At 43.6% G+C, this 22,262-nt stretch overlaps 2 protein-coding genes across 5 annotated transcripts in view; one reads left to right on the top strand and one right to left on the bottom strand.

The window, feature by feature from the left end:
- The window catches only part of LOC120515623 (dysbindin-like), a 34,297-nt gene extending 31,365 nt beyond the window's left edge, over positions 1 to 2,932 (top strand). For both annotated transcript variants that reach the window (XM_039736759.1, XM_039736758.1), the window contains exon 4: positions 1,584 to 2,932. In XM_039736759.1, the coding sequence (XP_039592693.1) occupies positions 1,584 to 1,834 (251 nt within the window). In that variant the 3' untranslated portion in view covers positions 1,835 to 2,932. The remainder of the gene's footprint in view (positions 1 to 1,583) is intronic.
- Positions 2,933 to 6,578: 3,646 nt separating this feature from the next.
- LOC120515622 (protein Jumonji-like) overlaps positions 6,579 to 22,262 on the bottom strand; it is a 269,278-nt gene continuing 253,594 nt past the window's right edge. For all 3 annotated transcript variants that reach the window (XM_039736756.1, XM_039736757.1, XM_039736754.1), the window contains 4 exons: positions 20,224 to 20,354; positions 18,037 to 18,217; positions 15,428 to 15,535; positions 6,579 to 9,633 (listed from right to left, as the gene is read on the bottom strand). In XM_039736756.1, the coding sequence (XP_039592690.1) occupies positions 9,445 to 9,633; positions 15,428 to 15,535; positions 18,037 to 18,217; positions 20,224 to 20,354 (609 nt within the window). In that variant the 3' untranslated portion in view covers positions 6,579 to 9,444. The remainder of the gene's footprint in view (positions 9,634 to 15,427; positions 15,536 to 18,036; positions 18,218 to 20,223; positions 20,355 to 22,262) is intronic.

Raw genomic sequence — 22,262 nt, 5'->3', positions numbered from 1 at the left:
TAGCACAGAGAGAGGATAGGAATCGTGAAAACATTCGACCTTGAGATTTTGATGAATCTTCACGTTTTAGACCTGCGGGAGTCCAAAAATACTGTTGATGAAATTCTAGGTGTCTGTCTGTCTGTCTGCTTTACATCAAAGTGGTACTGAATACTTTTGCAGATTGTCAAGTAAAGAAGTGTTATAATTACAGATTAGATGATTCAGATTTTCTATTGCTATTTATAATGATAAAAATCAAACAGATATGAAACTTGCGAAAAATTACCGTATATTCTCGTGGATAAGTCGGGTCTTGAGACCCAAAAAATCGATCATAAAATCAGACCCCAACTTGTACGCCCGTTCAGAAATGTGACACTTATTTTTATTTTTTTGACATCTTGCCTCCTCCAATCTCGCATCAGTTTCTCAGACACATTGAATTTTGGTGTAGCGCCACAGTTACCAATTTCTCTACTCCAGCGACGTTTAATTTCAAACCAGCTTCACCTTCTCTTCTGATCGAACGCTCCATCGTAGCTAAGGGATGCTCTTACGATAAACGTCGCTTCAGAATAGTGCGGGTATCACCGTGTGGGCACAAAAGGCCGTGTGCGCCGTGGTTCCTCTCTCAGGTGGGCAGGCTTGGACCAATAGCGGGAGTTTCCTGCATTTGACTTATACGAGCGACATTCTAAAATACCAGAAATTAGACGGTAAAATCCACGGGAGAACTTAAACACTTTGAGTGTATACGGAACTCGACTGCAAGTCGTATTTTATTTCAACAACCATCCAAATTTCTTGGATCATGGAAATATTAATGTGTGCACGATATTAAAAACGGTATTCAATAACTACTTTTATTATTTTATTTTAATGTATACGTCATCAGTGTAACAATAACGTGTAAACATTGAACATGCCATGTAAATATAAAGATGAAATGAGAACGATAAGCTGACGTTCCTGTCATGTTCCTGGTAATAAGTTTAATTTCATTTTTTATATATATATATTTTATTTCCACCATCATCATCTTAATTAAATGTATCTAAATGCAGTTTTACCGATTTATCAGTTTACTGTAACAAACATTACATAATCCTAACACTTCTTGCATTGTTTTTAGGTGCCTAACTCTTTTTATTTTGCACGTAATCTCAGTAATGTGTATGTAATCATGAGAAAATTCCACCTCCCGAAGGGTAAAAATATCATTTAATATAAAGTGTGATTATAAATTGAGGTAAGCGAGTGCGTCGTATCGGATCAGTTAGTTATGACGAGAAACAAACAAACAGTGTGCCTCTGTCGCCGAGAGAGCTGTGTGACGCGCACGCCCGATTTCTGGGACACCAGCACCGTGTGAAGCGTCTGGGGGTGCGGCGAGTTCAGGCAAGACCCTCCACCCTAAAACACGAGACATGATTGGTCGCAGGTCATAGACCTGTCTAAGTTGGTGGGCTGGCGTCTGCCTCGGTCGCGCTAAGGGCACACAAATGAAATCTGCGGGGTGGGGTTGGTGGTTGTGTTGTCACCTGATGTCATTTTCTGGTCACCGACTGCTTTTAACGCTCATTCTTTGTCGTCCTTTTCAGGCCCAGACGGTGCGTCGCACCCCACCGAGATTACCCTGCAGGTGCCGAGTCAGGCCGAGCTGCGACACAAACTCTCCTCGTTGTCATCGACGTGCACCGACTCAGCCAGTCAGGACGCCAGTGAGGAGGGCGGCGACTCGCCGGTGGTTCAGTCGGACGAAGAGGAAGTGCAGGTGGACGCCTTGCTAGCCATGCCGGAGAGCGCCTTCCTCAAGGAGAACTCGGACGACAGCGACTCGCAGGCCGCGTAACCGGTCTTCATTTGTCACATTCTAGTTAACAGCAGTGCGAGGAACTTTATCTAAAAGATTAAAAAAAAATAATAATAATAATGACGATGATGATGATAATCTGAAGAATGCATTTCTCCAGTGATCTTCCAGTAGGAGGCGCTGCTTACAGTGGCCAGCACTTAACTCAGTCGCTCCTCGTCTAATTTCACACCATCTCTGATCATCCAGCAGTGGACCTTTACCATAACACAAGATATCGGGGGGGCCTCAGGCCGACCACTTGGGACCACCACGGCAGCAGCAGTGGAGTGCATTTGTCTTCTCCCAGCTCTTGTGATTTCCCCCGAATCCGGGGAGACACTATCAACCATGTTCGATTCAATGATTGGCTTTAAAAAAAAATAAAAAGGAAGACAATGGCAGGGGGGATCTGCTTTAGTTGTACAGTAGGAGTGGGTTGGGGGCTTCAAAGACAATCAGAAGGCCAGATGTGTCTGAGGGAGCAGGAAGGCGGACGACTCAACATTCTCAGTCCAGGACGGCCCGTAAGAGGAGCGCTTCAGAGGACCTGGTGTGTCACAAATTAAACGTAAAGTGACACCCCAGTCTAAGATTATCGACCTCCAAACGGCTGTGTTGTGCTTACGGCAGAGTGCAGGCCTGTGAAAAAGTATTTGCCCCCATCCTGATGTCCTCGGCACATTTTACACAATGAGGGGTCTCAGACCTCCAGCCTTAGAGAAAGGGAGTGCGATGGCCGCCACCATGCGGACTTCCTGTAGCCAACCAACGCCTGCATCGCTGATGTGAAAAAGTGACTGCCCCCTGCAGGAATCGCAGTGAAATGCTTCCTCTCATTTAATCTTGGCCTCCACTGTTATCCGCGCCTGCTCTTCATTTTAACTCACACACAGGGGTCCGGTTGAGAGCGGCAGCTGCTCATCTCTGTTGGGTTCAAATCAGGGCTTCGACTGGACCACCTGAGACTTTCTGAGCCATTCCGGTAGAGAGATGCTTGTGTGGTCCTCCCGCATTACGGATCTGCTGCTCCGGTGCCCAACTCCTCGTCCTTCGTGTAAGTGCCAGTCTTCCAAAGCACTGCAACCCCGGGGTCTTGTTGAGTGGGCATCACGGTGCCCTTGGGGTCCTTTTCCTGGGCAGATTATCTGCTGTTCCAGTCAATTGCCAGATCGACCAGTAGGTAGTTTGTGGTTCTCAGTGTGGTGTCCCCGAGTCTTGGAGCCTGTTTTTCACCGACTGGGACATTCAAACACAAAACCCACACCCAAAAACGTTCGGACTTTTCTTTGAGGGTCCGGATACAGCAAATGACGTCTAATGGGCTGTGGGCAGAAGCTTGAGTAAGTAACTTACCTTTGCACAGGGGCAGTATGGGCATTGGACCGCTTTATTAACAATTAATAGGGTGGCTGCCACAGTGAAGGGGGTATTTTAATAAACTAATTTTGTCCTGCAAATGTCAAAAGTTTATTTTTTTGGGGAGAATAAAAGTTCAAGTTAGCGTTTCGTGGCGGACTGGAAGAGAAACGGCACGTTAGGCGGACATCATGACAATCAGATGTGCGTCCAAAACCAACCTGAGCGACGCCACTCGGAGTCTCATTGCAGATGCCCACCATACTCGGTTTACAGGCATTGGCGCCGCAGCCCCGAAGACGGTTTACGAGACGTCATACAGGTGGGCTCTGTGTACACTGGGACCACCTACTACACAATGAGGTGCCAATTCAGAAATGACAATGACGAGGTGCGATTATCAAGTCATTTATTGTTCAGGCGGGGGGCTGTCCTGTGGTACACAATGAAACGAGGCTGCCATCTTAGAGCCCGAATTAACAAATAAATCAGAGTTTGTTTCTCCGCGTGTCCAGTTTCATTATTCCTTAGGCGAGTGTGCAGATACTCAATTATTTTAAATACGTACCCAACAGAAGAGGCTCCACTGATCCCAGGGTGGTCTGCCTCAAGATGAAGTCACGGGCATGAAACTCTTCCACGACAGGATACACTTTCCCAGTAGACCCTCAACAGGACATGAAGCGGTGGGCCTCCAGTGCAGCGAAATCCGTGTTCTGGTGGGTCCCCCATCTCCACCACTAATCGTCTTTTCGTCCTCCCAGACTCCACTGGTGGTCCATCTCCGTCGTGACTTACGCAGGGGGTCCCTACATTTGTGGAAACTCGACGGAGGTCTGCGGTTTCTGGTAGACTCGTCTCGCCTACTTGGGCCTGTTTGGCTGTTTCAACACATTGGTGGTCTCGCTCCTGGTGTGTAGCGGTGGCACACACACAACAAGGCCTTACTGTAAATGGGGGGGCCGCGCAGCACGGGAGCAGACTGGCGGCAGACGACGAGCGGCTAACACGAGTCCCTCACGACTTTTCAGTCAAACTTGGAGTATGGCGACTTGACTTTTTAGACCACCAATTAACTTTGTCTGTTGGTCTTCAAACGTGAGAAGAGTTGAGCCTGCTCCCATTCTGATGTGGCGTGACAAACGGTGGGCATCAGACAGACGGACCCCCCCTAAACCTCCTCCCGCCATGAAGGCTCACTGCTTGTCGTCTCACAGACACTCAACACAAAATCAAACCGATGTCCGAGTCGCCAAGTGCTGTGACGGAGTGACAGGTGAGTGACGTCACACTACACAACTGCCCCCCCGACCACTAAGACTACGTCAATGAGGCCAATGATTGAAAACGCTCGAAAATTCATAGAACACGACACGGGCCTTAACGTCACATGAAGGAAGCCCTGGCTCCCCACCATGGTGTTACTCCTCAGGCGAGACCCCCAGCTGATTAACATTTCAATGTGTTCTGAACTTGTGAGGCTTAGATACGGGGGTCTTTGTCCACCGAGATTTTAAAAGTCAAGAACTTTAATGGCGTCAGCCAGGAAATGCAGCTACAAAACAGGTGGCCTCACACAATGGGGGCACCCGAGGGACGATCTCGCTGATGGTCAACCACCCCACGAATGCCAATTGCCTGGCCAAACCTTCACTGCTGCCACGCTGTAACATGTCAGTCGACTGTGAGATGTTGTGACGTAAACTGGCCAGGCACCAATCTGAACGCCTCCCTGACCGAGGACCCCCTACACACACGGAGCACACATTATAGTCTCAAGATGGCACCTTTTGGCAACCTTCTAAAGGTGCCAAGGGGTAACAAAACCTGATGGACCCTCAGACTAAGGAAGGACAGGAGATGCCACTCTGGTGTCAGCCTGGCATCCTATGAGGTGGGTGGCCACTCTGTGTGACCAGAGCCACATTTGTCTGGTATAACTGACCACGGACCCCCAAGAGTGGTCCCATTTATGTTAATTCATTAACATCTGCTTTGTGTCACCGTGGTGTACACATTATGGAACTGGTCACCTGTCACATTCTGCCCGTGTCGAAGTGTGCCAAGTCTGCACTGCACCAGCCTGGTCTAAAACACCCAACAAGAATTGACTCGGCCTGCAGGATTTGAGTAACATGCTGTGACCACCCAAGTGTGGGCAGACATGTTGGCATCGCCACTCCTAACTATGGCTACAAACGGTGGGAAGCAACCAGAGCCGGCAGCAGGAAGACAAACCACCAGGACGACGTCTCACTACTTCGCTAAGCGGGTGGGCCGATCAAGGAAGCTTTTGAGGAGCCCACTGGTAAAGTGAATTGTAAGTGAAGCCCCCTCAGCACCTCCAGGTGACACTCTGAACACCGGCGTCATTGTCTCAGCACACACTGCACAGGCCCCCTCGTGACAAACACTCGACACGTACCCCTCAAGTCACAGTCTTTAGGAGCCCCTCGTCGTCGGCAGCCACAGCCGCATTTCTTCTTTTTCTCAAGTGTGGAAATCTGGAAAAGAAAAAGAAAGGGTGAGAGTTTTGTGAGGCTGTACGCTGGTGTGATGCCATCTGTGCCAGTCAGTGTGAAGTCCTGAGGGGTCACCCAACGTCACAGTTGCAGTTGCTGGGCGACTAGAAAATCACACGGGGACAACAATCTGACGTTTCCAGAGTTTCGCCAGCTCGGCCCTTTCTCTGTGCGGTCACACTGGGGGGCTTTCTGCAGTTTGATGAGTTCTGCCACACAATCATGGGAGCTTTTTTTTTTTTTTTTAATTCTGTGGTGGCAACTAAAACACAAAGCATCAGACAGACAAACTCTAAACACTCGCACACTCCTTACACGTCACCCACCACGTAATCACACAGGAGGGCTGCACTTGCTGAATCTCGTCGCCTCGAGGGGGTCCGTTTATAGGATTAGGAATCACAGGGTACAGCAGATTACACGAGCGCCTCGTGACCTCTCGGCAAACTCATGGAATATCGGGAGCACCAGAGGCCATCCAAACACGAGACATCGGCCAGACCAGCCCCTCTGTAGGTGTGTGTTGGCCGCAGCGTTTGTGCAGTCGGTCACCCTGAAGTACAAAGCGCACACACACACACACACACACATCCCTACGACTGTCGACAAACTCAAACCCCATTGGGCAGACACGTCACACTGTACGACTGGTGGTCCTGGATGTGTGCCATGACCACGATTACATATGTGGTGCCGTTGCCATCCTGCCGCCCTCTCCTTGCCATGCGGGTGTAGAGTTGAGGACGTTTCTCTCCATATCTCACTCCTGCCCTTTTTTTCCCAGTTTTTTTGATTAGTGTTCCTGGTAGCCATCATACCGAGTGAGCGAGCGAGTGAGCGAGTGAAGACACAAGGCGCCACAGTGACATTTTGTAAAGGTTTAATTAAATACATCATAATAAGTGTACTGGTTTACAGTGGCGCTCCAGGACTGATCATCCATTTTGGATCATTCTCACATTTGTGATACTGCAGTAAGTTTAACAAAAAAAACAAAAAAAAGAACAAAACTCCATTTCTCTTCTTATTAAAACCAAACGCACTTCATTCTGCACTTTAAAAAGATCAATTTACAGTTCCTGAATTTTTTTTTTTTTTTCAAATGTTGAAAGATCAAGAAAAAAAAACTATACAAATATAGTTCATAGTATCAAAAAATACATAAAATTCATCTAAAGTGTGCTTGTGTGATTTTTTTTCTTTTTCCATTTTAAATTAATTGCAATATTAAAGTGATGAGATATTTAACAAATTGAAAAAAATAAATAAATACAAAAAAAAAAAAATTAAACAGGTAGGAAAAGTGAAAAGAAATGAGCCGAGGTGGGTTTTCCCCCAGGATGGCGGTCTTCAAATTCCACCCCAGCGTCCTCCACGCCTTCGCTCGTCTCCAGTAAGACCGCCGTCTACCTCACCCTCTGCTCCAGTTCTCTGCTCACAGCACGGACATCACGGCACAAACTGGACTTTTTCCGAAAACATAAAAATAAGGGGGTTGTAAAGAAGTGACAGTGAATTGTCCGGAAGTTTTTATTGAACCTTAAAACGTACAAAATGAAGAAAAAAAAAAAAACACAAAACCTGCTTAAGAAACAAAAAAAAACAACAACGGGTCCTTCCCATTTGAGAGGAAAGGTTGGAGAGCAGATCTAATAAATTAAACATTATGACTGGAAAGAAATAAAAAAAAAAATGTTTTTTTTTGTGTTTTTTGTTTTTTATATCATTAAACAATCCTAGAAAGGACCAAGAAAAGAAAAAAAAATATCCACTATAAGGCCATAAAAACTTGACAACCACATTTCTGAAAACGCTTGGTTCAGCTAAGGTTCTCGTTAAATAATCCTACGACAGTTCTGTTCAAGGACCACCACAACGGCAAACTGAAGTAGAGGATTTCTTGACAGTCACCACTGGCAAGTTCAGTGCAACATGGGTAGCTACTCCATTGTTCAATTTTCAGCAATGAAAACATAAAACCTCTCTTGGGGGGTCGTGTTGGGTCGTTTTTCTTTTTTTCCCTTCCATTGAAAAAAAATAAAAAAATAAAGGGCACCAGCTACTCCATATTTAATCAGTGATGTAAGCAGCACTTCTTTATAAATGTTACAAGAAAAACCCTGTAAGCATTGAAACTTAATATTGATGAAGAAACGGAAACGTAAGGCTGTTCTTCATCGGGTCTCTAGACCAGCACCACCGGCCCCGTCCCGTCCCATCCCGTCCAAAAGAGAGGCTCAAGTATTTAAAGAAATTTACAGGCCTATGTACAAAAAGTGTTTTTATGATATTGTGTGTGTGAGTGTGTGTGTGTATTATATATATATATATATATATATATATATATATATATATAAATATATATATATATATATATAAAAATGGGGAAACTGAGCACACAAAACCAAAACATGAGCGCATGAAGGGTTTCCACATCCCGCTCTTCTTCTGGCTTCAAATACAACGTGAGGCCAGTCACCCTTCTCACACCATAAAAATATTAATTACATACAGAAGTTAATGCTTACTGTGAAGAAGAAAAAAAAAAATAAACAACAAAAAAAAAAAAAAAAACCCGGAGAATGGAATGTTAATACGATTGCACATCTAGAACAAAGCAGTGCTGGCCGCCGGCTACAGTCTGTGTGAAGAGTTCCAACGCCGGCTCAGCGCTAGCTTCTATCTGTCTTTCTTTTTTTTTTTTTTGTTGTTGTTGTTGATAAAATAACCAAAAGCACCAAAATAACAGTATGAATTTCCTACTAAAATCAGGCACAGTTTTCAAATGTAAAGACTCTTAAAATAGGCAGGCAACCTCCTTTAAATAGGCAGGCAGCCTCCATCTGACTTGAACAGAGGAAAACAATTTTAAAAAAAAATTCAATTCACTCGCACAAAATATCCCCACAAAAAAAAAAAAAAAATGGGGGGGAACAAAACAAACAAAAACCCCAAAAGAAGAAAGCCCAAGTCCCCAGATGCACAGTGATGGAATGTACCGTCCATTAGCATCTGTCTTGTAAACCACGTCTATTGTAAGCTGCCATGGATTTCTCCGGACCACCCTATGATCATCTGCCCCCAAAGTCCCAAATCATATTAAAGAACAGAGAACATTGTAATTATTTGAAAGGAATAGAAATCACCAACCAGGCCAAGCAGTCACTTTCAAGTTTTTTCCTTCTGTATCGCATTCCCAAAAAAAAAATAATAAAAGCTGCTGGCGTCACCAAACGCGATTATGAAAAGTTGCACCCCCCCTTTAAAAAGAACACAAACCCACTCAACTTCAACATATTGAAAAACAAGGGTTTTTAAAAACAGCCCCCCTCTTTCACAGTTACAAAAATTCTAAACTAAAGGCTTGTGCAGTCAAAGGGGCCGACAGATAAAATGATAACCGGGGAAAAAAAAAAAAAAAAAAACCCAAAGCAAACCAAGCGACGTATCCGGCCAGCCCTCCGAGCTGCTCGCGAATCAGTGACACGACTGCAGTCCACAGTCTCATTTCAACTGCAGTATGTATAGAATATTAATATATGTATGCATATATAAATCGTCCTTAAAAAATCCAATTCAAAATTTTAATGCTAAATCAAAATACTTCTCTAAAAACAGAACAAAATACTCTTTAGAGCTAGTGCAAAGACAGCTGGTGTTCTAGACCAAGCTCTCCAAACTATGATACACATCCAAAAAGAAAAGGGGGGGAAAAAACAGATGGCATCTTCATGTGGAACAGGAAACACTTCTGGACACGTTTGAAGAAGACAATCTGGAGACCGGAACATCGAGGGTCGCTCGCTTCCGGGGTCCGCGCTTCAACGACATCTTGCTGAGGTTGCTCGACCGGCCGTTCTCGCCGTTTTTTCCTCTGGCTTTGCCGCAGATCTGCTCCACCAAGCTGTTGATTTGCTCCTGGAGGTGAGAGAAGAAATGTATTTTAGAAAGCAGAACACCGCAAGAAATGTGACAAAAAATGTGAGAATCCAGCGCACGTGTTTAGCTCGTAGCTCAGCTCTCCCCCCCCCGATATCTCGACCAGGTCCTTCTTAAGGGTTGTCGAGGTCTCTGCTTTTGCAACACGTCTCTTTAGTTTTATTCCAGACTCCCACAACTCTTTGCATGAACAAGCGACGCCCGACTAATCAACGACTAATCTACGTAATTCAAATTTATGTTGAAAGAATTCTGTTGGATCTGCAGGCCGGGATCTTCACGGGCCTGCCCAGTAGAGGCTCACTTAGTCTAGCAAGGACACCAAATACTATCTGCGGGCTTTAGCAGGACTAGGCCCAAAAATGTGAGGACAGCAAAACAACTAATTATAAAGTAGTATCGTGCAAAGCACCCAACTACTATACCGGGATTTATGCTAAATCCGGGACTGGCTGCATACCAGCGTCTCACGCTTTGACCCTCAAGGGGGAGGGAGGCACCCAATCCTCTTGCTCTTCAAAGCAATATTTGCATATCAGCACTCTCAAAACTCTGAGGGGGGATTCAACCTCCTCCCTACACCAGGCCCTCGCTTGCTCCTCTAGAAATTCCCCCCAGAAGTTATGATCCTCAGACGGACCCTCACAGAACTGGTGGCGGAGGAAGGCATCACGTGTGTGCAGACCGGGGGATGGAGAGGAAGTGTGTGGGGTTTGTTTATAACTGTACCCGCTATTTGCTTTGGTGTTATTTTGGTACTGGTGCGGAGATGCAAAAGTTGGCATCAGCACCAAAGTCAAACGTTTGGAGCCCATCCACTACTACTATAAATATCACCAACAGACTGTAAAGAGTCCTCAACGACGAGGAGGGGGACCGTAAACCTCCAGTATGATCACAAGGACAACAAAGAACCTTCACAAATAAAACATTTATTACAAAAACAGGATGAATAAATAACAAAAGCTCAAAAGAGCACAAGAGGAAAAAGGCAGTCCATCGTAACCACACACCAAAGTCAAAATCTTTAAAACAGCCGGAACACCCAAAGAAACAAAATCATGAAGACAGGAACTCGCCAATACCAAGCACGTACAACGTAACGCGAGGGAACGCAATTCCCAGGTGTCTTTGTAGGGCGGGCTAGATGAAGATGGACAGGTGGCCCTGCCTATTGGGGTAGCAGCCAAAAAAACTCAGGAAACCACACAATAAACAACACTAATAAAAAATACAGAAATGATAACAACCAAAGGACCAATAATGTACAAAAAAAACACATTAGTTTGTGAACAACTGCATGACACGCAGACCTCAAATGAGTCCATTTTCATTTTAAGACTCAATTATTGATCCATGGAGCTCAGGTGCCACTCCTATACCGATGCCAACTTTACCGCACAGTCGAGGGCCAAAACAGTTTCTATTTGGCAAGGCAGTTTGATTTGCTGCTAAAACAATTTAAACAGCACTGATTTATATACAGTAGAGTCTCGCTTATCCGACGTCCCACCACAAAAAAAAAAACAAACGCATCAATTGGCAACAAGAACTGCGCACGTGAGTGTAGTTTATTTTTTGTTGCTCCCGACTCTACCGCAGCTGATTACAGTGGAACTCGTTCTGGACACCTGCTCGCAGTCCAAAGCACTCGCATATCAAAGTGAATTTCCCCATAAGAATAATGGAAACTCAGATGATCAGTTCCACAACCCAAAACTATTCTTGTAAAAATGATTAATAAAAGTTGAGTTAATGGCAGATCACCCGCTACCATAAATAAGCGCGCTGTTGCTGTTTCAAGCTGATCTCTCTCAAAGCTGGTGTGGCTGAAGTGCTGACACTCGGCTTTGTGGACTCGCACGTCACAGCACACACACACACACACACACACACACACACACACACACACGCAGTCACAATGCTGTAGTAAACAGTAAACGCTCGTACAGACGGAGTTAAGGATCTAGAAACTGCAATTAAATACACTGAGCAACAAGAAGAAGCTGCAGGAATCGACATAATGATGCTGTAAAGATGGCGAGACTTGGCAGCGATGAAACGGCACTCATCAGGACAGCAGACTGCGATCAAAAATGTCTTGAAATCATCACAGGACTGAACTTTTTAAGCACACTACATACTGTATTTAACGTCAGACAGTTCTGTAACTGTAGGTTCATTTTTTCTGTTTTGTTGTAAGACTTGATTATTAGGTTCGTAACGTGTAAAATGATAACATAGTTTGACGTTTAATAAGCTTTTTCTCAACACCTCCCATTAATCCAACATTTTCATTCATGTCGGATAAGCGAGACTCCACTGTATTTTAAAATGCTGTCAGCAGTAAGGCTAAGAAAAGGTAAACTGAGGTTTATAAGGCAGGAAAAAAAAAAAGAAGGTTCCAGTTTCTCTTTTCAATTTAATTTTTTACTTTGGATTTAAAAGGTATTCTGACCTCTTCACTTTCTGCACACTTTATTGTGTCATACGTTTAATTTTAAATGGATAAATAAAACAGTTATGATTTGACTCTGTGAAGCGCCCTGAGCGCTATATAAATAAAATGTATTATTATTATTTAGTACAGACAATGACAAAGTGAAAACGTCTTCAGAATGGTCCACAAATGTACCGACCGCTTGACGTTAACCCCGAGTGTGACTTGGGCTTCACCATAACCGCATACCAGTTGTACTCGGGGTGATGGGGAGCGAGACGCTTTATAGAGTTAAGCCCAAATAACTCGCTGCACCAACTTCTATTATCTCTGCACTTTTATGGTAACTCGAAAGAAAAACGCATTTAAAATGAACTCAACAACCGAGAAAAGGGTGTGCGGAAAGTGAAGGGTCCAGACTTTCTGAATCCACTGGAGCTGCTTCTTCACGTTTACGCAGACGACACTCTGGGATGACTGGCACACATTTTGTTGGCTATCATTACAGCCTTACTGATTGGCATCGTCTTAAACGTGGTCACTGTCAGAATTGTTTATTTTTTTTTGAAGAAATCAGATTTAGGCAAAAGTGTACTTCTAGACGGACTTCAATAAAACAATTCGGACGCGAGCGTCAGTAGCTTTGAGACCTAGGAACCAAGTGATCAAACTCTTCTCTAATATTTCAGTAATTATTTACCACTCTGATGCTGATCTTTCTGATCATAGAGGAAGTCAGTATGATAGCAATTGACAAGAAGAATTCATAATTAATGGCAGAATTACGGCACTGACCATAATTCTCAAGATATTTTCAAAAATGTATTTGTGGGGTCCCCTGCAGTGCCACCTTCTCTTGCACAATTTGGCTCAAAAACAAAACCGCACGTCGTCATCTTACGTTTCGAGTTTGGGATTTTTCCATCCAGCTGTTTTAGCTCGAGACCGTCCTCAGGGGACTGGCACACAGACAGACATCATTGAGATTATTTTTTCTCCAGCCGTCTGGAGTTTTTTTTGTTTTTTCTGTCCCCCCTGGCCATTGAACCTTACTCTTATTCGATGTTAATGTTGATTTATTTTTTATAATTATGTCTTTCATTTTTCTATTCTTTAATATGTAAAGCACTTTGAGCTACTGTTTTGTATGAAAATGTGCTATATAAATAAATGTTGTTGTTGTTGTAGATATCGATATCTTTGAGTATTAGGGGACCAGAAAACGTCGCGATCCGTCGAAAACAGGTGGAAAATTTTGACGAATCTAAGCTTTTGCTCCTTCCCCATAGTTGATAGGTTATGATGGGGTGGACGCGAAGCAATAAAATCCTTTTTATACCTTAACCTACAGGAACATGTGGGACCCTAGCCTGACAACCAAATTGTTTAAGGTAAAAGGATGACGATTCCAAGTGAACTAGGAAATCCGCAACTGAATGGCTGAAAAACAAAGAGAATGAGGACTCCGAAACGGTCAGTTCAAAGATAACTGAGATGTGCTGCGACGAGAGCCGTCAACGGTGACTAAGCCTCACGCAGCAGTCACTAGGGCGGATTAGGGCTCCACCATAAACAAAGTTTTAAAAAATATTTTTTACCGACCTGACTTTGGCTTTCCAATAGTAAAACACGTCAAGAACAAACCTCGTGATCCACGCCCATGTAAGCCATCAGCACTCCAATTCACACCAACTCCGGGTTTAAACACCACAAGTGCTAATAAGAACAGCACCCGTCCCAGTTTTTACTCGTTTTTTGCGGAGATTTCTCAACATTCGCATATCAGTTATGGGGCGAAGTGCATTACTGGCAGTTTAATTTTTGCCTCGAGTTTGTATTGTTTGTTAAGTGCGTGACTTGAACCTTCAGCAGTGGAGTTTCTACATACAGCAGGCATTAACATTTATAAGAAAGGTCAAAGATACAAACCTGTCACGATGCGTTTGGGCAAAGCTTACTGAAATAGATCCATGCAAACATTTAGTCAAATTACATATTTCATTGAGATCTGAAGTAAAAAATAGAAAATACAACTTGGATAGTAAACCAGCTAAAACAATGGCATTTATAGGACAGTATTAATACACAATGAGGATTTCTCGCTCCATATAAAAGGCAAAGCCCTCTCTGACTCCTCACTGGTTCTCATTTTCCAAATTGGTGGAAGGCTGAAATTTCGTCTGCTCATTCCTTGCAGTGTACTTACAAAAGTTTGGTATGTTTCATGTCCTACTGCAACAGCCAAGGGGGGAAAATGGGTGTACCCCCTAAACTGTGTATATAGATAGGGGAGACCCCTCCTCACTATTTCTGTGCCTTCTAATATATGTAGGAAGCCCAAATTTCCCACGCTCATCCTTTACGCTGGACTTACAAACGTTAAGTAGGTTTCATTTCGCATCGCACCCCATAAAAAACTTTCGAAAATAAAGTCTTCTTTTTGGCGCTATGCCGTAAGGAACTTTCACAACTGACCTCTCCTTTTGGTGGTTTCATTCCCTATTTCTGTTAACAGAGGGTTTATTTCACACCTCCGGTCCCCCTTCCTTTTTCTGCACACCTACCGTGTGGTTGGCTCCCTGCCTATACACATTAACGACATCCCGCGCTCGTGTGCCTCCTCACTCGCTTCCTTCCTTTCCTCCGCTGTTTGTCGCGCTCACTGCTCCTTCTTCTTTACTCCACCGCGTCAAGCCTGTTACTGTTCACCTCACTTCACGTCTTCCTGCTGCTCACTTCTGCCTTTCATTCCCTGCTCCACCGCTTCTCGCCTTCCTTTGTACTTTCTCTCTCTCTCTCTCAACGGGTGCAAGTCATCAAATTCACTCTCAATACTAAAATAAGCCTACGACAATTACATTGCCAATCGTGTTACGTTATTTTCAAAAGGTTTCATGACTTCTTTAACACACTACTTCTCCACTGCGAAGCGCTGGTATTTTGTGAGTTAATGAATTAAAAAATAAATAAAAATAAAGAGTTAATGTGGTGCTTGCAAACGTTTCGGCACCTTACCAACTCAGTACTTATTAACACACCTACTGGGAAAAAGGGGGTAATACACGATATTAAGAACGAAGGGTCTGCAAGCTTTCAAAAGGACCATCTTATTATGGGGTGTAATGATCGTGCTGTATTGTGGAGCCTAACAGTTTCATTTGAATCCCACTGAAAATAAACGTGTTGTGTGATAACGGTACACATCGGACAAACTGTGCCAGGGGTACGCAGCCCTTCGGAGCACCACTGTGTTCACGCACACACACACACACACACAAACACAGACTGCCTACTTACTACCGTAACGTGCCATCTTCAGCGGGCTCTACTAACCTCGTCGTAGCGATACATCAATTTCAGCCCTCGACAGGACTTGTGTTTTTCAACTTGCTGAAGGGCGCACTCCAAGCAGAAGACCACATTGTCATTTTCTTGAACCACCTTCATGCAAAATAAATAAAGAAATAAATTAAAAAGATGCCACCTAACATCTGTTTACTGACGTTTAAAATCAAACATGTTGCTGACAACACCACCACCCAAACAGAGGCAAGTGCATTAAGAAATGACGATGGCCACAGCTCTTTACGTTTACAAAATGATCAGAAACAACAGATAATAAAAAAGAAATCCCCTGATGGTAAAAAAGTGCATTTAACTTTGACAATTCTTATGCCAGGCAGCCCTTAGGTGAAGCTGCAGGGTTTATCTGACCTGTTGATGATGTCAAGAGCAGGCAGAACGGTATACCAGTCGCTGCTGGCCGCCGCTGGTCATCTTCTCCACGCATTTGGCTGTACTGTGGAAACTCTTCCCAACACTACAGTTGGCGGTTTTCTTGCAGACCCTCGCAGTTCTCCTCTTCAAGCCGACTAAAGGCACCCCCCGTGCGAGCTGAAGTACTAAACCTTGTATCAACTGCAAAAAATCCAGATCTTCTGAACAAAGTCCAGACTCTAAATCCATACAGTTGCTTTTCCATGTACCTGAACATGCCTGTCTCGTGATCACGTGAGAAATGCTGCACACCTGAGATCTCGCGTACGGACGGACTTTGTTTCAATGTGAACCAAAATACTTTGATCATTTGCAACAGGTACATGGAAACAAGGCACGTTACTGGGCCGTATGTTCTCATTTGTTCCACAGTTTGGCAAATGGAGTTGTTTATTGAATGTTTGGATCTACTGTGCTGGGCTGGCGCCCTGTCTGGGGTTCGTTTCGTGCCTTGTGCCCACTGTTGGCTGGGATTGGCTCCAGCAGTGACCCTGTAGTTAGGATATAGTGGGTTAGATAATGGATGGATGTTTGGATCTAATCTTCAGACTTTTATGTATTTAAAGTTGAAGTTCTATTTTTGCTCTCTCATTCCTGACGTACAGATTACATAATTCTAAATTGTATGAGGAGGCATGAGTGTTACTCTTTTTGGTCAGTCAAGCACCTTCGTGTCACCTGCAGCACATGGAAGCGGTGTGGGGCTCGAGTGTCGAGGATCCTGCAGTTCCCATTGAGCTCCATCACCACGGTGTGAACTCCATGACATGCGTTTGGTTTCCCTTTTCTAAGAAATGCAGTAAATGGCAGACCTGTAATTCACAATAGCGTATTCCGTATTTTACGTGAGCCATACAATGTCACGCTCTACGCAGTGTTTAAAGGCCAGCAATGCTGTAAACCGCTACATAGACTTCACCAGAGACTTGGGGTTACTCGTACTTTAGGCTGTTCACAGCAAACCAGCAGCATTGTTAAAAACATTTACCAGAATGTCATGGACTTCATGGATTCATGTCCACTGCTAGGCTGCTACACCATCTCGATTAGCTAAAAATGTACAAGCTTCTAAGATAACAATTGAAAAAAGAGCACCACCAGGTTGTGTGTATTCCATGTATTCGGATACTGCAGCTACCCTCCGAGTTAGTCTAAACACCATGGAAAAACTGGACAACACGGACAACGGGAAGAAGAATCTCTAATGATAATGGAAGTGCACCTCCACAGGCTGGCTTCCAGACCTAATAATCGAGGAGAAATTAAGGCCAAAGCCTTAACATGTGTTGAAGGAGTCGGATCATGGAAAATATCGATCTTTTAAAGACTGGCAGGAGGGCAGTCATTATGATGTAGCCTGTCAGCGTTACAAAGAAACCTGGACGAACTTGTGGAGATCAAGACTGACGTCCGGGAGCAAAAGTGAAACCCGGGAGGCTCAGCGGCAGGTGGAAATGGCCAAGAGCGCGTGTGTGTGTGTGTGAGAACATGAGTTAGAATGAGATCTGGGTTAGGGAAACACCTGTGGTGGTACATAAGGGGTAGGCATGAGGACCCACACCCTCATAGACGACATAGAAAGAGAGAGAGAGAGAGAGAGAGAGAGAGAGAGAGAGATGGACAGAGAGAGAGAGATAGAGATGGAAAGAGAGAGAAAGAAAGAGAGATAGAGAGAGAAAGAGGGAGACAGAGATAGAGAGATAGAAAGAGAGAGAAAGAGAGATAGAGAGAGAGAGATGGAAAGAGAGACAGAGAGAGATGGAAAGAGAGAGAAAGACAGATAGAGACAGAGAGAGAGCAATAGAGATAGATATAGAGAGATAGAAAGAGAGAGATAGAGAGATAGATAGAGAGACAGAGAACCGAAGGCGCGCACACACACACAGAGCGCGCAGCTTTTGAGTTTGGTCATTTCTTTCGTACTTTCCGCCCTCCCCAGGCCTGTACTTTAATGAACACGGAGGCCTTGATTAAGTTTGGACTTTTTAAATCATTGAGTGTGGCAGCATGTTGGCGAGGTACCCTCTTGTCAAAATATCAAATACTGACACAGAGTCGTGACAGGAGTTTCAGTGCACAGGTTCGGTGTTAAAGCAACACTACAATCTAAACATACTAGGCACCAGTTTTTTTGCTGCATGCAACCCCACCTTAACACAACTGACCATAGAAAGATAGCATAGGTGTTGGCACATCTGGCAGCGTCTCTCCGATGTCTCCATCGCCAGCCACTTCCGAGACTTCTTCTTTCCATCCACCGTCTGATTGTTGTCGTTGCTCCCATAGCGAGCCGAGGAATGCAGCCCTGCCTTGTACAGCTCCTGCCGTTGTTTTAATTCAATTTCCCTAAAACAAATTCAGATTTGTGAAGAGTACGAACAAATAAAAATTAAAAACAAAATCTTTTTTTTTTTTTTTGAAACTGCATTTTACCCAGAAACTTCCATTTAAAAACAAACAAAAAAAAAAAACCAAACGGCCTGTTTAACCTAATACACTGAACAGTTAAAACAATACTCCCAGTATGATGGCTACATCTCCACACTTAACTGGAAATCGCTGGTGTGGCAGAGCAAAGGCCACGTCATACCAGACGACTGTTCCATTGATTTATGGCTGTGGCCTTCAATTACAGTCTTAGCCAGTTGGGGACAATCAGCTGCGGGCTCCTGTGAAGCCGACGGTCTAATGTGACGAACCCAATGACTCAGGCAAACTAGTCTGCGACTCTGTGGCATAAAATCAAACTGGTTTGACTTCCCTCTTTGGAGTGGGGGGTTAAGAAGGAGAGAACCAAGGAAATGCAATGCATACAACAGAGCGTAGCAACGAAGAATAAGGAGTACATGTGTTTTAAACCTCAAAAACAGGAGAGAAGCTTGTCTGCCTGATGTCAGAACGGAAAAAAGAACAAAAAAGGGTTGAGACCGGAGCTGAACGCACTGCAGCTATCAGTGCTTTGTACAGCAACACTACAGGCTGTCAGAAAAAGGGGCGCAGGAAGATCAGCGCCCGCTCGATAAATAAGGTACGCATGGCCTTTGATCTTCAGTCGTGAAATCTGACATGTTACAGTGACCAGATTAGCAATCGTGATCATCAAGTATGACATACCCCACGACAAAAAGTCACGTGATGTGCTGTCAGCTTAACCGGGACATGAAACTGTAGACCACTCAAGTGCTTGTTTCTACTTTAAAATATATTTTGAGTCATGAGTTTGAAACATCTGTCAGAACTGATCGGAGTATAAAATATCACAAACCACACGAGATGGCCATATCAGGATTAACACATGGTCAACTGCTAACGTCTCGTCGAGTTAAACTGACAATCAAAGAATTCCCTGCTCCGCTAGTATTGGATTCAAATGTTTGTTATTTGTTCTCCTTGAATGTAAAAACTGCACACCCTAATTCTGTGATTAAACTTTTAGCAATTTTATTTACAACTGTCATTTTCAGCCTTGCTTGAAGCACAGAAACATTTAAATAAAGTTTAAGCTCTAAATTCTTTATTGTGCAAATGTATTATTGTGTATAGTAATTATAAATATATAAAGCATGAAAGATCTATATATATATTAAAAAAAAAAAAAAAGGAAATGAACTCAGATCTGAATTTCAATCTTTTATTTTTGGAGGCCAACACTGTACGTGAAGTTGCCTCAAACGACTTCAAATCAAGCCGTTCTTAGAAAAACACTGTGGTTGACACAAAGAAGAGACAGGATATTTTAATTTTAAAAAACGAAAGCAACTTATTAACGACTAGAAGATATTACTGTTGGGCACCTTCAGCAGCCGACGTCCTCCTTAACAGCAGGCGATACTCACACCTACGTCACCGTGTGCGTGGCCTGATGGCTCGTCTTAGCCATGTCTGCCGAGACGTTACACTCAAATGTGCACCCAACACGTCAGTCCTGGTCCCATTAATCATAAGAGTAAACAATACTGGATATGAAAAACGCTTGGCTTTGGGGATTTTAAACATGAGTGCCTCAAACATAACCTGTTACTCAGAAGGTGTGATGGGACACTTCTTTACTTTTACCGATTGTACAAACACTCCTAGAATTCTGGTTTCGCTTGGTCATTCGGGGATATTGAGTGTTCCTTTATGAGGGGAAAAAAGTGAAACAATCTTATCTTAAGGCTGCCACATAACAAAATGTGCAAAACGTGGAGGGGCCTAAAGACTTCCTGAAGATACTCTAAGTGTGGTGTTCTAGAAACAAAACGAAAGTTGCAGGTTAAGCACAATGATTTGAGATAAATTAGCTTTCAAGATGGCTTCTGAGATGATAACAACCCCTCCATCATGACTAATTCAAAGTAAAACGAGATTACCTGAGATCTTTAAGAAGTGAAGCGATTGTACTCAAAGTTTGTTCATTCTCCCGCTTGCATTCCACCATTGCAGTCTGATACAAAAGTTTCTCCATCGAAAATGGTTTAGCTACACGCCGACACTTTAGGTCCTAGAAAAACAAACAATTACAAGGGGGAGAAAAAAAGATACATCATTAAACTGATCGACGTGTGGATCAGCTGAAATATCAAAGTAGCTCCAAGTGCCTTCTCTGTACAATGCAATGAATTCAGGCTTGACATTTCTTCTTATTAGTTCAGGATTTCTGTTATTGCACATTTTAATAAATGTTTGCGTTTCTGAAACAGCATATGAACTGTTAATAACAGAGTGAGATTCACTAAGCACACAATCAAAATGTTACTCTCACCAGCTTGACTCAACTCTGGCAGGCCAAGAGAGCTGATCTCCTCAGGACGACAACAGAGGGCGCTAGCGGCGCACAGAACGGCTACAGAGATATTCAAATTCACAAAGAGGTGTCAGCCTTAAGACATCTAGTGGACATTAGGGGGAACTGCACTCTGGGTGTAGAGATCTGGAACAATCGACTGAGCTACTTACTGTATGTCACGGGCGCCAAAGTCAGAAAGCCTGATGGATTCTTATTTGTAAAATGTGTGCTCTTAGCTGCACCAATTACGACTTTTTTTGTATCACTAAGAGTCACCGACAGACTAAAACAATTAAGTGAAAGAGCAAGGATTCAAATTCAAGAACAAAATATTTGTTTTATGCAGTAGTTTATCTTTAAAAAAAAAGGTCTAAAGGATAACTCAGAAGACTCCAAGTGCCGAAGAGATAGAATGGAATTAAAACAAATAAAAATAAAAATGTAACTGACGCCGCCGGCTCATTTTCCTAGTCAAGGCCTTAAAAACTAAACAAATAACCAGCAGTGCTCTCCTAGTGGCGCTAAACATTGAGACAAGTTAAAGATTTGGTAAAATTAAAAAAAAAAATAAGTGCACTCGCTTTTATAAATGTCATCATTTGTGTAACCACAATTATTTCACTTCTTTAAATTCTATTTAATGCTTCCAAAGAAAGTGTCAGTCCCGTTTCAATTTTAATATATTTAGCATCAATACACAGCTAAGCCAGCATTTTCTGTTGAGGATCCACAGATCTGCCCGTTTTTCGATGACATTTTAGTTTTTCCTGCATAACCTGCTACTTGAATGCATCCATCCATTTTCAGAGCCACTTGTCCTGATCAGGGGTCACGGGGAAGCTGCAGCCAATCCCAGCAAGTATCGGGCTCACGGCAGGAGCAATCCCAGGACTGGACACCAGACACACACACACACACACACGGGTCCGTTCATCAACTCCAATCCACCTAAACCTACAGGTTCTTGGATGGAAACTGGAGCACCCAAAGGAAGCCAACACGAACATGGGGAGAACTCGCTCACTCCATTTAGGGAGCACCGGGGACATAAACCCAGGCCGCTGTGCCATCATGAAAAAAATAATGACAATGAATTAAAACAGCTATGCTCGTAACGTGGCCCATGATGAGTGACAGATGATGAGTGGATGACTGTGCCCTGCGAGATGGGCTGGCAATCCTCTAGGACTCCAGGAGGAAAAGGTTCATTTTTATTCTTTTCTTTCTTAATGACAATTGAACAAACAGTTAAAGCAGCAGAATAAACCAGAAACCGAGGCTACAAATAACACAAAAACATAACTTAGACATTTGATTCCTTTGAGCCATTTCTTTTTTTTTTTTTGAATATCCATAATTTTCTTATCCAATGAGCCAGGACCTCTAATGAACATAAACGGCATCACAAAAGGGATTATGAACTTTGGATGTGCCTTCTGGTTTAAGACCATTAAGTCTTGGATGTAGCGCTGCTGCCACCACGCAGTTAGGAGACCCGGGTTCACTTCTTGGGTCCTTCCTGCGTGGAGTTTGCATGTTCTCCCCGTGTCTACGTGGGTTTCCTCCCACCGTCCAAAGACATGCAGGTTAGGTGGACTGGCGATCCTAAATTGACCCAAGTGT

The sequence above is a fragment of the Polypterus senegalus genome, chromosome 15, assembly GCF_016835505.1.
Source record: "Polypterus senegalus isolate Bchr_013 chromosome 15, ASM1683550v1, whole genome shotgun sequence".
Taxonomy (NCBI): Eukaryota; Metazoa; Chordata; class Cladistia; order Polypteriformes; family Polypteridae; genus Polypterus; species Polypterus senegalus.
Note: the sequence above shows the minus strand (reverse complement) of the source record. Positions and strands in the feature narration are given on the sequence as shown.